Source organism: Oncorhynchus gorbuscha, linkage group LG03, assembly GCF_021184085.1.
Source record: "Oncorhynchus gorbuscha isolate QuinsamMale2020 ecotype Even-year linkage group LG03, OgorEven_v1.0, whole genome shotgun sequence".
Taxonomy (NCBI): domain Eukaryota; kingdom Metazoa; phylum Chordata; class Actinopteri; order Salmoniformes; family Salmonidae; genus Oncorhynchus; species Oncorhynchus gorbuscha.
In genome coordinates, this window is record NC_060175.1 from 64,675,632 (window position 1) to 64,691,035 (window position 15,404).

At 45.3% G+C, this 15,404-nt stretch overlaps 1 protein-coding gene and 1 long non-coding RNA gene across 2 annotated transcripts; one reads left to right on the plus strand and one right to left on the minus strand.

Annotated features, from left to right (window-relative positions):
- Nucleotides 1-1,494: 1,494 nt before the first annotated feature.
- LOC124031703 lies at nt 1,495-8,027 on the minus strand. Its single transcript, XR_006838160.1, has 2 exons — nt 7,824-8,027; nt 1,495-2,320 (listed from the first exon to the last, which is right to left on the minus strand). It is a non-coding gene; the product is annotated as an uncharacterized LOC124031703 (long non-coding RNA).
- Nucleotides 5,036-10,307, plus strand: tnnc1a (troponin C type 1a (slow)). The gene is made up of 6 exons (XM_046343286.1): nt 5,036-5,166; nt 7,140-7,170; nt 7,854-8,000; nt 8,368-8,482; nt 9,211-9,347; nt 9,587-10,307. Exons 1-6 carry the CDS (start codon nt 5,143-5,145, stop codon nt 9,616-9,618), a joined length of 486 nt encoding a protein of 161 aa, XP_046199242.1. The 5' UTR covers nt 5,036-5,142; the 3' UTR covers nt 9,619-10,307.
- The last annotated feature ends 5,097 nt before the right edge of the window (nt 10,308-15,404 follow it).

Consider the following 15,404-nt stretch of genomic DNA (forward strand, 5'->3'; position numbering starts at 1 on the left):
GATGCATCATCAAGTTGAAAGCCAATGGAAAGCCTTTCCTCCGAGTCATGTCTGTCTGGTGAAGGCTTCTCATGCACACTCACCTGACTCTACATGAGGAAGATCATTGTTGACTTTTACTTCCTCTAGATAGTCAAGTTTGATCGTCTTCTCGCAGTACACAAATGACTAATTTGCTAATATTCTGAAGGACGTGTGTGCGCGTGTGTGTGTGAGAGAGAGAGAGCTGTCTGTGATGTGGACTTTGCCCTCAGAGAGATGAGAAACCGATGATAAGGTGTTAGGTCTGTAACTGGGGGGCAGTGGTGTACTGCACCCACCGTCATCGCCATGACGCACATCACTCGAATGGCATTGAAGACCACTGATTACTGAACAAAAGAATGTGTCATCTGTCTTCAGATCTATCTTCATCAAAGCTCATATACTGCAGGTGTACACACGCACGCACACACACACACGCACGCACGCACGCACGCACGCACGCACGCACGCACGCACGCACGCACGCACGCACGCACGCACGCACGCACGCACACACACACACACACACACACACACACACACACACACACACACACACACACACACACACACACACACACACACACACACACACAGACAAACAACTCACTGAAGGAACATGCACCTTTGATGTCCCTTGATATCTTTTCATATATTCAACAACATGTTCATTCCAATATAATATCTCATGATTATAACAAGCATATTAACATGTTTGTTTTTCAGTACTGTTTCTTTTTTTTTGCGGTCGTGAGGGTGGGTTGGGGACTTGGTGGTCTGCATGACAGTAAGCCCTTCAATGCAAACCTTGCAGCCATCAAATGGCAACGGGAAAGTAAATGAGAGAGAGGGAGAGAGTAAGAGAGAGACACATCCCCTCTCCTCTAAAGCCAAATCTCTCCATCCGAGTCTGACGTTTGTCACCGTTTGAGAGCGGAGAGAATACAGGCTCCCCTCTGAGTGGTAAGTGTTGGCTGGAGGAGTGCTCGCTGTATAGAGAGACGTAAATTGCCCCGAACCACTCCCCCTTTTAGTCCTTCACTCTGAATACACCCCAAATAGAGAGGGAGGGAGGGAGAGAGAGGGGGGGCAGATAAGAGGGAGAAAGTTAAGTGAGGAGAGAGAAAGGGGAAAGAGAGAGGGGAGAATGAGAGTTAGGAGAGAGAAAGGGAGAGCAGCAGAGAGAGAGTGTGTGAGAGGGTGAGAGAGAGAAAGGGAGAGAAAGAGAGAGAAGAGAGAGAGAGAGAGAGAGAGAGAGAGAGAGAGAGAGAGAGAGAGAGAGAGAGAGAGAGAGAGAGAGAGAGAGAGAGAGAGAGAGAGAGAGAGAGAGAGAGAGAGAGAGAGTGAGAGAGAGAGGGGGGAAGAGAGAGGCTGATGGACTCGGAGTAACCCTCCAACCAAGGACAGAGAGACAAGAGGAGAGACATAGAGGAAGACACCTGGCCTGCATGACAATAAAACAGCAAATGATTTCTCTGACAACCTTTATGCAATAAAATTAATGAAATATCACTAACAGAGGAACTGTGGTTGCACGCTGTAACATGAAAACAATATTACACACTTGGTTTGAAGAATGCAGGGGCCAAAAAATGGACGATTTGATATTTTGTCCCTTTTCCAATAGAAAGACCATTTAACCTAACAAAATGGTGAATTGAACCTATTTTGAAGCAACCATATGAACTTACAGTATTTGCTGGCTAGGCTAGTGCAAACCTTGAATACTATTCCTAACCTGATCCGTCCCAAGTCAAGGCACCCAAACAAAGTTCATTTTTATCTTCGCTATGACACATGAAATACAATCATTTGGACACGTGGATTAAGTCATCCATAACATTTGCATAAATGGTTCTCATCACGGTTACCAGGGAATAAATAATGATGCCAAACCTGTGTGTGCGTGTGTGCATTCGTCTGTGCAAAAGGCAAAGAAGAAGAGCGAGGAATACAGTGACTGCGAGGACAAAATGTGGCGGGGGCGGGGGGGGGGGGGGGGGAATAGCTCTCCTCATCTCCTCTCCTTGTCTGCAGCTACAACCCGGCAGGGTTTCTATGGCAACCTCTCAAAAGACGGTGTGCGGGTGATTTGAGGATTTGAGATGCACTGTCTGATCATGATGTGTGGAGATATGGTTGGCTCTTTCGTCAGCAGCCCCTTCCTCTGTGAGAGGAAATTGGTGAAGTGCTCCAGTGAAAACTGCACTCCGTATGCTCCTATTGATGTGGGCTTCTCCAGGCTCTGTCAGGCTGCCATCCCACAGTCGATAGAGCTCATTCCGTCTGCGTGTTTCTGGTTCAGTCAGAGAGAGAGAGTAGAGGCTTTACATTAGAATCTACTGCCCCTTGTAGAGCTGCTAATACTGGAACTCAACACACACTCAGCTCATCTATCTGCTGGACACTGTAGATTGACTCATCAGTATGCTTTTAGTGGAGTTGATAGCCATGGTGACACCCACACCAATGGTGACACCCAGCTTACCTTGCATGTCAAGTGGAGTTAGGTGCAGCAGGTGACGTGGGGACGTCTTTCACCGTATCACTGCAAGCATCGTTTTTTGCCTTTTGAGGGCGAAATGGGAAAGACTGAAGAGATGACTTACTGTAGGAATGACAGTATCTCCTGCTTCATTCTCCCGTAATCCTTTGCGCTAGTCACATACTAAACCACAATATTATTTAAAATATATATATATATATACTGTATATATCTTCTCTCTATAGTAATCCATGTTGAGATTTCATCCCTTTTCGTGGTGTGGATTGTTGTGTGTTGTGTTGTGTACACTAAAAAGAGTGATAGCTGTTGGATTCAGGCAGGGTCTCCCTGTGAGAGCTATCTGTCTGTGAGTGCAAGGAATTCATGACTGATGTTGTTCAGTTCAGCCTTCTGTCTGTGAAGCCTCTTGAGGGTTCTATCTACCTCTGTGAAAGCTGTGGATGTGAGTGACGATGTTAGTTCAGTGCAGAGGCTCTCTGTAGGTAAATGATAATGATTTGTGTGTGACTGATGCTCTTCTTCATCTCTCTCTCTCTCTCTCTCTCTCTCTCTCTCTCTCTCTCTCTCTCTCTCTCTCTCTCTCTCTCTCTCTCTCTCTCTCTCTCTCCTCTCTCTCACTCTATCTCTATCTCTCTCTCCCCTACTCTCTCTCCTCCTCTCTCTCACTCTATCTCTCTCTCCCCTACTCTCTCTCTCTCTCACTCTATCTCTCTCTCCCCTACTATCTCTCTCTCTCTTTCTGGGCTGTTGTGTTGTTGTGTTGCAATGTTCACAAGCTGTGCCAGTCCCCATTAGCATCCCATTGGAACCCAGCAGGATCACCAGCCTTTTAGAGTCCCTGCCTCAACACCACACCTTCTGTCGCACTACATGGGTCTCAGAACCATCACGCATGGCGAGGTTTTAGAAGAAACTGTGTATGTATGCTGTTCTCTCCTACAAATGGATGAGATTGACGAGGCACACAAGGCACATGCATGATGCCTTTGGGGTGACTACTGTCCTTTCCTATCCAAGTCAGTGGGGTGGCGGGGAGAATGTAGCGTTGCACAGAAGCAGGAAAGTATTGGATATTTTGTGGCTGAGGACATGATTTGTGTTCAGATGTGTCCAGAGGGGTGAGCTGAGGTGCGGCTTACTATTTCATTCCACATCCACACGTGTCTGTTCCCATGATACACATCAACACACAAAGGAATGGTGTAAGGTGTTCATTTCATTCAATGTTTTCAGGCAAATTGAAGTTCTTGTATTTGACCCAGATTTCTGACTTGAGCACCCTGTTGATAAATGGGATACGCTGTAGCACACCCAGCTGAGTAACAACTCTATTAAAACAACACACAGTGAACAGCACCCTCTGCTGACTGAATGTAGTTTATAAAGGCTCAATATAAAAACATTTTTTTTACCTAGGCAAGTCAGTTAAGAACAAATTCTTATTTTCAATGAAGGCCTAGGAACAGTGGGTTACCTGCCTGTTCAGGGGAAGAACAACAGATTTGTAGCTTGTCAGCTCAGGGATTTGAACTTGCAACCTTTCGGTTACTAGTCCAATGCTCTAACCACTAGGCTACCCTGCCGCCCACTGTATAATGTAATGTTAATTGTATACCTATAAATATCTATTGTTCAACTGTATATAAAAATGTAAAAAAAATAAAACATTTCCCCCTTCAAAATGCTATGTTGTAAAATTCTGCTGGTCAATGATTGATGATTCGTGCATTACAGAAAATGCACATTATACTGTGCAATCGCCATTTGGAGGGTGTTAGATTACATTTGAAATGGAAAGTGTCAGATAAGATCATTTAAAATAGAAGTAAAACCCTTGTCGGTTAAATGGGTATTAGTGAAGCACACACACACACACACACACACACACACACACACACACACACACACACACACACACACACACACACACACACACACACACACACACACACACACACACACACACACACACACACACACACACACACACACACACACACACACACACACACACACACACACCCAACCCACAAACACACATCTCTTTGATTGTGTTTGTTAATGGCAGGCTTTAACCTGTTTGTCTGAACCTCTCTGCCTCCCACTCCCGTCCCCAGTCCACTGACTCGTATCCCTAGCCCTCTAAACCCCCATCCTCTATTCAAAGTTGCCCCCTCCTGTCCCAAGCCCCGTTTTGCTCTGGTCTGCCCTCCATGCCCCTCTCCCCTGCCCCTCTGGTCTACGACTGATGGTGGAATGTTGAGTGTCTCTAGCTCCCTCCCTGGAGATTAAGATTCGCCATGCGTGCCCCTTCACTTCATTCCATTCCAAAGTGTACCCCCTAAGAGCAGCTACATTTTTATCTGAGCCTGGTGGTGATTGTGATAGATCTGCCCAATGACACACACACGCACACACGCACGTGGGACACCCAAGGGGGTGGGCAGGCGGGCAGGCAAGCAGGGTAGGGAGGGACCAGGCCCTGCCAGGCTCCAGCTATAAAACCCTCCCAGGATGGGGCCAGTGTCCTGCTCCTAGCTGTGCTCTACCTCGCTCCTCTGTGCCACTACATCCTACAGACAAACGGGCAGCGGCCAAGCCAAGCTTTCATCATGAACGACATCTACAAAGCAGCGGTACGTCCCACTCCACTTCTACAACAGGGTATATTGTTTGTGGAGAGTGTGAAAGTGTTTGTATTTAGTAGGTAACATCATCATGAAACGTTTGCTTTTAATATTGTTCAACTTTGGATTTCAGTGATAGGTGACATGGATGAAAATGCTGTTTTGGTTTAATTGTGAACTCCGCCAAGTTATGTTTAATAATAGTTTAATAGTTTAAGTTTAAGAATGTTTTGTTGCCAGATTTCTCTCTTTTGGATTGTAAAAGTTTACGTAGGTTACTATTTCAAATGAACACTTCAGCATCTGAGGGTAGGATTCACCCTTAAATAGAATGAAAAGTACCTGTAATATTTAGTATTGGGGGTAAAATCCACTTAATAACACTTTTATGTTTTTAACAGTTTTAAACTACAAACTACAATGTTTCAGATCAACAATTCATTCAAATGAGGTACATTTGGATATTCCCCTTACAACAATTTAGCAATTTGTCATTCTGACATTGCTCAGATGATTCAACTTCCATCACAAACTGTGTCTGTCAAGCGAACACACACAACACCAGCCTTTGACAAGTGAGGTGAGACACCGTACGTATATAGACCTTGTGCCTCTTGAAGCCTATCAGGGTTGATAGGAGCACGCCAGGGGTCAGAAGCAGGACAAGCCCCTGGTCCACACTGTGGTTTCATTCATGACTACAAATGGAGCAGTCCCACTTCTCATCGGCTAATTATGGCCAGTTGCTCCTAGCCTCCTGCGTGTGTGTTTCTGTGGTGCCAGAAGAGGGCTTCAGGTCTAGATACCCCCCCACCCCCACCACACACACACACACACACACACACACACACACACACACACACACACACACACACACACACACACACACACACACACACACACACACACACACACACACACACACACACACACACACACACACACACACACACACACACACACACACACACACACACACAGCTGAATTCCAGCATTATCTGTGTGAGCCACTGGGAGAGCTGTTTGTTTATCTGTCTAGCTATCTCTGCCTGCTGCCTGGTGGCTGATGGGCTGGGCTGGGCTACCCGTGTCTCTACTGGGCATTACAGCTAGAGGAGTCAACTGCAGGGAAACAGACTGGAATGTGTGTGTGTGTGTGTGTGTGTGTGTGTGTGTGTGTGTGTGTGTGTGTGTGTGTGTGTGTGTGTGTGTGTGTGTGTGTGTGTGTGTGTGTGTGTGTGTGTGTGTGTGTGTGTGTGTGTGTGTGTGTGTGTCGATGTTTAGATGGACATGGCTCTTTTCCCCCCAATATATCATCACCAGAGGAATGTGTGTTTAATTTGTTGTGGACGACAGACAATAACTCTTACGTAAGCAGCTGCCTCCCTCTCTCATTCGCGGTAGCTTTTCCTGGATTACTGTGCCATTGTTGAACCAGATCCACAGCTATGCTAATTTAAAGCCCCGTGTATCCTGTCCTGTATCTGCTGTTTCTGATCCTCCTGTCAATGTATTTTTAACCCCTGCCTCTCACTGGCCCAGGCCTCATGTATGAAATCTCATGTTTTGTGTTTTGTGAGGGACGGACGACCAAGTGTGAAGGACCAAAATAACTTTGTGTAAACTAAGGCGACATTTGAGGTGAACTGCTCCAGAGAATTGGTTCCACCTTGTGGAGTCTACTGTATATCCCCTGAAGGGTTGTTTTCATACACTAGATTTCTCGATCAACATTTTTATGGTTTAGGACTGGGGCTTTGTCTGAGCTGAATTTGAAAACTCCACAAACGAGATTCAAATGACGGGTAGAGCGTAGATGTTGTACACGTGTTAATTGCACGGATGGAAAATATTATATTGTGCTTATCAAAGTATTACAGTAAATCAAAGTTAGGATTTGGGGTTGTAAAAGACATCCCAGAGTGGATTCAATAACAGATATTGGCTCGACTGCTTCTGAAAACGTTCCATTTCTTCAATAGGTAGAGCAGCTGACAGACGAGCAGAAAAATGGTATGTAAAATGTGTTCATCCTCAGTGTTTCCCCTAGGAATTCTTTCAGTAGCGGTGGCAAAGTCGTTTTTTTTTTTTGTGATGGCCACAATTTTGCAGCATGGGTGCGCCGCTGCTAAAAACATATAGGGGAAACACTGCATCTGAATTTCATTATGGTTTACTAATCTATGTCGGTCTCTGAGGCCTATGCATAAATGTTTCTTCATGTGGGATATATATCTTCACGTTCTACTAAATTTAATCACATCTAAATCAATATTTGGCCTAAAATGTGTACCATTCTCTCCTTCAGGCCAAGATGAAAAGTAAATTCTAGATATCTCAGAGGATCACATTTTTAAAAATTTAACTAGTTAAGAACAAATTCTTATTTACAATGACGGCCTACCATAGAACCTAGACTAAGCTGGGTCAATTGTGCGCCGCCCTATGGGACTCCCAATCACGGTCGAATAAAATGAGAGCCTGGATTCAAACCACGGACTACAGTGACACCTCTTGCACTGAGACACAGTGCCTTAGACCGCTGCACCACTCGTAGGAACCAAATAACTTGATTGACTAAAAAGGTATATCTTACACTAAAGTAGCCTACACATAGAACTGACCATGAAAACAAAAGGGGAGGGGGGAGAAGAAGAAGAACTGACCGTGGTCATGTGCTGTGCTGTGTGTTGCAGAGTTCAAGGCAGCCTTTGACATCTTCGTCCAGGATGCAGAGGATGGCTGCATCAGCACCAAGGAGCTGGGCAAGGTGATGAGGATGCTGGGGCAGAACCCCACCCCTGAGGAGCTGCAGGAGATGATCGACGAGGTGGATGAAGACGGTAAATACACACGCTCACACGGAAGAGAACAGACTCAAATGACTACAATAGGCAAATGCATTTTCTCATTAATAGTTCCTATCACGAATCACGTGTTAGAGTAAGAGGTTAGCTCATCAGCAGTGGATGAGGATGATACACAACAAAGGCAGACACAAGTGTTCTGCTCATCAAAAGGCCAATTCATGGCTCATTGATGGCCCGGCAGGGACAGTTGGACACTGTTCTTTGTCAGACTGTAAACACACAAAAGACAAGCATCACATGGCTGAGTAGAGGATCTGGTCACATTGTAGCTGCTATATCAAAGATAGGCCCCTTGATCCAAAAGGTGGTGTGACATCATTCTGTTGACATGTCTTTGCAGGCAGTGGGACGGTGGACTTTGACGAGTTCCTGGTGATGATGGTGAGGTGCATGAAAGACGACAGCAAAGGAAAGACAGAGGAGGAACTGGCAGACCTCTTCCGCATGTTTGACAAGTACGTTTGTCCTCATAAGTACATAAGGAGATTCATGAGGGGGGTGAACTCTGTAAAAGTAACTCTTTATAGTCTCACCCAACTAAGTACCCACAGCCTAGTACCACCAGGATAGACAAATACACAGGAATGTACGCTGCAGAGTTTTAGCTTGGGTGCTAGTTTGTTTCTGTTTTTGTCGACTTGTCATTGTTTGAGGAGGCAACTATGTAATATTTTTGAATACAGAAACAGTCATGTTCCCTGGTTAACCCGATTTGTGAAGCAGTATAATCCTCCTCTCCTAAACGCGACAGACTCCCCAGTGTAAACTGGTCCGGTACAGAAACGATGTTGTGCACCATGCACTGACCCTTATGAACAAACGAGGAGGATACTAGGAGTATGGGATGGAGGCACTCATTTGAGAACGTGCAATAGTGAAAACGTGAAATGTAACTAACTGTCAAACGATCATGGATATTGAAATTATAGGATTGCGGAAGAACACTATGTGCAGTGCTCAGGGATCTTGGGGGATGTGTAATATTGGGTATAGGGAGGGGGCACAGTTGCATAATGGGGCAGGGAGGGGTAAGAGTCCTTAAGCAGTCATTTTATGAATTTGTATGTTTGATGTGTCTGGCCTATGCCATGTCTCTCGCTCAATCGCAGTGCATTTTATTGCACGTAAAGTATACATCTGTGAAATCAGGCAATGAAGAAACGTATCATCTATGGCCCCCCAGGAATGCGGACGGCTACATAGACCTGGAGGAGCTCAAGGGGATGCTGGAGGCCACAGGGGAGGCCATCACCGAGGACGACATCGAGGAGCTCATGAAGGACGGGGACAAGAACAACGACGGGAAAATCGACTATGACGGTAAAGTTTGGGAAATGGGAGTTAAAGCACATAGTTTAGAGACAGAAGCATTCATGTATTTTATTCGTGATACTGATGCAAGTGAACAGTTCTATGGATACTCCACTGCTAGAAAAGGATATTGGGAATATGAATTATGCATTGTGACATGCTGTGTTATTCACAGGCAAAGCAGTGAATCAAAGTGAGGGAAATAATTCACTTAATTGACTCCCTTTTTTCCTCCTCTTGGTTTCCAGAGTTCTTGGAATTTATGAAAGGAGTAGAATAAACAGCATCCAAGAGAAGACAGAGTCCGCTGACCCTTAGTGATATTTTTTCTATTTCTCTTCAACATCATAGACATCTACGGAAAGCCGGAGGTTGACTTTTGGATGTCATCGGCAGAACTTCTGAACGACTTTGCAAGACTTAGTTCAATAATCTGATTGCTTGTGTATTTTTATAACTTTTTACAATTTCTTGCATTGTTGTAAATACTGTCTGTAACCTGTTTTAGGTGCCCCATACACTGCGTTTGAGTAAATGTAACCAACCAAAATACTCACAATAACAACTCACATATCACTTCAGTTTGCCTACTTGAACTATGCATTATTGTTTAACTTCAAATGCATATGAATTTCTGCAGTGCCACAAACAGTTTACAAATCTCTTATTTTTCCAAGTTGCTGATGTTGTGCTGCCGGACAGAATGATGTTTGAAAAACATCCTTTTAGGCATAGGACAGTACATCTGTCCCTGTAAGTCCCTGTAATTATACCATACTTTGATTAGCCCGTTAGTAGTCTAAACATACATTGAAATGCAATGTAGCCACAGCGGCACAATGCAACGGTTGTATGTATTAACAGATTCCCTCAGGGCCATTTAATCTGCTGGAGAGCCTGTGGTGGATGTACACACCATACGTCTGCTTAGAATGTACAGTCAAGTAATAAATGTGTTCGCCAAAGCAACGCCTGGTTTGCCTGATTTCGTATCTGTTTGGAAGTGTTTGCTTCGATGGATTGTTTTTGAGCGGAAATGATTCTTTACCATGAGAATATTTTTCTTTATATACAAGTATGGGGTAAAACTCATAAGATCATGTACGCCGTTGGTATGAATCTTTCATTATAACTTGTGAACTTCACTATTTACTCCAACTCTTCAGAGTCCTTCTGATGTCTCCATATTGTATTTCTCTCATTTTTATTGTACTGTAGATGTTGGTGCTACACAGAGGATCTTCTCTGCAGGGGTATAATAATAATTAGGTGGGCGCTTATATTTGTCCGAATTCACAGATGTACAAGTGTGTATTACAAATATGTTTTTGCATATTCCACTCTCCCTGAGAAGGTGAGGTCATAGCCAGAGTCTACCATTGTCAACAGTGACCCCGGAGTAATTAGGGTTATTACCTTGCTCAAGGGCACATCAACAGATTTTTCACCTCGTCAGCTCTGGGATTCGAACTAGGAACATTTCAGTTAATGGCCCAACACACTAACCTACCTGCCACCCGTATGTGGGCTGGTATCTAGTTACACAATGCATTGAGACAAGAGCTATTTATGTCTAATTACGTTAGTGCCCATGTTAGGGGATCATATTTGACCGACACCAGTTGACAATCAAATGCCTTTAGCCCTACAAGGCAGAGAGGACCAGTACAGAGAAAAACAGTCTCTGTGTGCCAATGTGTCAGTGTACTATACTGACACCCAGTGTGCTCAGTGACTTGGATAGGATATTTCAGTTCAATGGAGTGTTGAAACGATTGTTTCCAGAAAATTCAAAACCCCTCTAGTAATTGACTAACTGTAACAAACTGATTGTCAGATTGCTGTAATCAAGATCATTGGCATTAATTAACTTTAAATTCATCTAGTGAAATTTCCCCTTTAAGTTGTGTTGATTGTTTATGTAATCTGTACACAATCGACAGACATGCTTTTACCTGCGCAAAATAACAACAGCATGCAGTTATCATTCTTACCACTAAGTGTCAGTAGAAAAACATACAATCACTGAGAGGCCATTACCATTATTGGTGGAGGACGACATGTCAGTCGCCGAGCGTAATAATGACATCAATGCACAATTATGTTATTCTACTTAAATAAAAACAACTGTCGGACTGCAATACAAACCTCAAACATGAAGATGTGATCCAAGTGAGCTATGACAAAATAAAATGTGCAGGCCCTATTCTCAAAGAAAAGGACAGTAATATCATACACAATCATTTTAAGAGAATATGAACACATGTCAAAATAGGTATAAAACTATCACCTTAAACAGTTTGAATCAATCTGAAGAGAAAAACAAAAGCATGCTCAGGTCAAGCTGAAGGCAATGAGCTGCAGGGCTGTCAATGTCGCTCCTGGATGGCCAAAGCCTTTTCTGGTTTTCATCCTCTCCTTCTAATCAGGGACTGATTTAGACCTGGAACACCATTTGAGTGCAATTAACTACTAGGTAGAAACAAAAAAAGAAGTGTTTCGGCCCTCAAGGATCGGAATTGAACAGCCCTGAGCTAAAGAATGTGAAGAATGAGAATGATCGGATGGTGACCCTAGACACACTTCAATTTGCTTACCGGCCCATTAGGTCCACTGATAATGCAATCACAATCACACTGCACACTGCCCTCTCCCATCTGGACAAGAGGAATACCTATGTAAGAATGCTGTTCATTGACTATAGCTCAAGAGGCTGAAGAAATTTGGCTTGTCACCTGAAACCCTCACATTTACATTACATTTAAGTCATTTAGCAGACGCTCTTATCCAGAGCGACTTACAAATTGGTGCATTCACCTGATGAACAGTCACTTTACAATAGTGCATCTAAATCTTAAAGGGGGGGGGTGAGAAGGATACTTATCCTATCCTAGGTATTCCTTAAAGAGGTGGGGTTTCAGGTGTCTCCGGAAGGTGGTGATTGACTCCGCTGTCCTGGCGTCGTGAGGGAGTTTGTTCCACCATTGGGGGGCCAGAGCAGCGAACAGTTTTGACTGGGCTGAGCGGGAACTGTACTTCCTCAGTGGTAGGGAGGCGAGCAGGCCAGAGGTGGATGAACGCAGTGCCCTTGTTTGGGTGTAGGGCCTGATCAGAGCCTGGAGGTACTGAGGTGCCGTTCCCCTCACAGCTCCGTAGGCAAGCACCATGATCTTGTAGCGGATGCGAGCTTCAACTGGAAGCCAGTGGAGAGAGCGGAGGAGCGGGGTGATGTGAGAGAACTTGGGAAGGTTGAACACCAGACGGGCTGCGGCGTTCTGGATGAGTTGTAGGGGTTTAATGGCACAGGCAGGGAGCCCAGCCAACAGCGAGTTGCAGTAATCCAGACGGGAGATGACAAGTGCCTGGATTAGGACCTGCGCCGCTTCCTGTGTGAGGCAGGGTCGTACTCTGCGGATGTTGTAGAGCATGAACCTACAGGAACGGGCCACCGCCTTGATGTTAGTTGAGAACGACAGGGTGTTGTCCAGGATCACGCCAAGGTTCTTAGCGCTCTGGGAGGAGGACACAATGGAGTTGTCAACCGTGATGGCGAGATCATGGAACGGGCAGTCCTTCCCCGGGAGGAAGAGCAGCTCCGTCTTGCCGAGGTTCAGCTTGAGGTGGTGATCCGTCATCCACACTGATATGTCTGCCAGACATGCAGAGATGCGATTCGCCACCTGGTCATCAGAAGGGGGAAAGGAGAAGATTAATTGTGTGTCGTCTGCATAGCAATGATAGGAGAGACCATGTGAGGTTATGACAGAGCCAAGTGACTTGGTGTATAGCGAGAATAGGAGAGGGCCTAGAACAGAGCCCTGGGGGACACCAGTGGTGAGAGCGCGTGGTGAGGAGACAGATTCTCGCCACGCCACCTGGTAGGAGCGACCTGTCAGGTAGGACGCAATCCAAGCGTGGGCCGCGCCGGAGATGCCCAACTCGGAGTGGGTGGAGAGGAGGATCCGATGGTTCAAAGTATCGAAGGCAGCCGATAGGTCTAGAAGGATGAGAGCAGAGGAGAGAGAGTTAGCTTTAGCAGTGCGGAGCGCCTCCGTGATACAGAGAAGAGCAGTCTCAGTCTTGAAACCTGACTGATTTGGATCAAGAAGGTCATTCAGAGTTTTGGAGAGAAAAGAAAGAAGGGATACTGGTCTGTAGTTGTTAACATCGGAGGGATCGAGTGTAGGTTTTTTCAGAAGGGGTGCAACTCTCGCTCTCTTGAAGACAGAAGGGACGTAGCCAGCGGTCAGGGATGAGTTGATGAGCGAGGTGAGGTAAGGGAGAAGATCTCCGGAAATGGTCTGGAGAAGAGAGGAGGGGATAGGGTCAAGCGGGCAGGTTGTTGGGCGGCCGGCCGTCACAAGACGCAAGATTTCATCTGGAGAGAGAGGGGAGAAAGAGGTCAGAGCACAGGGTAGGGCAGTGTGAGCAGAACCAGCGGTGCCGTTTGACTTAGCAAACGAGGATCGGATGTCGTCGACCTTCTTTTCAAAATGGTTGACGAAGTCATCTGCAGAGAGGGAGGAGGGGGGGGGGAAGGGGAGGAGGATTCAGGAGGGACTTTGACAGATGCACAATTGAGAGCATCCTGCCGGACTGTATCACCGCCTGGTATGGCCACTGCACCGCCCACAACCGTAAGGGTCTCCAGTCTGCACAACGCATCACCGGGGGCAAACTACCTGCCCTCCAGGACACCTACAGCACCCGATGTCACAGGAAGGCCAAAAAGATCATCAAGGACAACAACCACCCGAGCCACTGCCTGTTCACCCCGCTACATTCCAGAAGGCGAGGTCAGTACAGGTGCATCAAAGCTGGGGCCGAGAGACTGATAAACAGCTTCTATCTCAAGGCAATCAGACTGTTAAACAGCCATCACTAACACAGAGAGGCTGCTCCCTACATACAGACTTGAAATCATTGGCCACCTTAATAAATGGATCGCTAGTCACTTTAATAATGTTTACATATCTTACATCACTCATCATATATGTATATACTGTATTTTATACCATCTATTGCATCTTGCCTATGCCGCTCTGTCATTGCTCATCCAAATATTTATATGTATATATTCTTATTCCATTCCTTTATTTAGATTTGGGTGTATTAGGTAGTTGTTGTGGAATTGTTAGATTACATGTTAGATATTGCTGCACTGTCGGAACTAGAAGCACAAGCATTTCGCTACACTCACAATAACATCTGCTAACCGTGTGCATGTGACCAGCAACATTTGATTTGATTTGGCCCGACGGAAGTCTCACAGACAGAAATGCTCTTACTACAGGTCTAAATGACTAAGCCCAGGACCTTACATTGACTGGAAGTCTGGCTATATGAAAGGCCCTGATTTGGGAGAAAGCTGTTGGGCATCAGAGCCACTGCAGCAGTCGCAGCTGGGGTCCTGCTCTTTCTGTTAATTGTGGAGTATTCATACAAGGCCTGTGAGTGAGTCAGGCGATGTGTGTGCGTTTAGAATACAACTAATCAAAGCAGGAGGAATATCCTAAATACATTTCCGTTGCAATTTCTTTCTGAAAAGCTCCGCTTTGTCCATAGATTTTGCAATTCACAGTAACACGGCATTTGTACAGAGCATGATTGGCCATGTGTTGGCCCTAGTCAATGAAAGGCAGTAAAAGGCTTAGTAGTAGTAGGTTCCAGTGGTGTGTGAATGTGAATGAATGGGTCTGGGTGTGGAGCAGTAGGCAGGGTGGGGGAGTGACTCAGTTATGTAAGACAGGCCTGATGACTCATGCCTCCTGTCATTAAGACCCACTGCAGTGTGGTTATATATCTTAAAGGCCCAGTGCAGTTAAAAATGGGATTTTATTTCCTGTGTTATATATATATTTCCATGCTATGATGTTGGAATAACACTGTGGAATTGTGAAAATGATGATAATGCCGTTCTATTGTAAGAGCTGTTTGAATAGACTGGCTGCAATTTCAGCCTGTTTTGGTGGGATGGAGTTTTGGCCTGCCTGGTGACATCGCCAGGCAGTAAATGAGTTAATAGACCAATAAGAAAGAGAGTTCCAAACCTCACTGCCAATAACT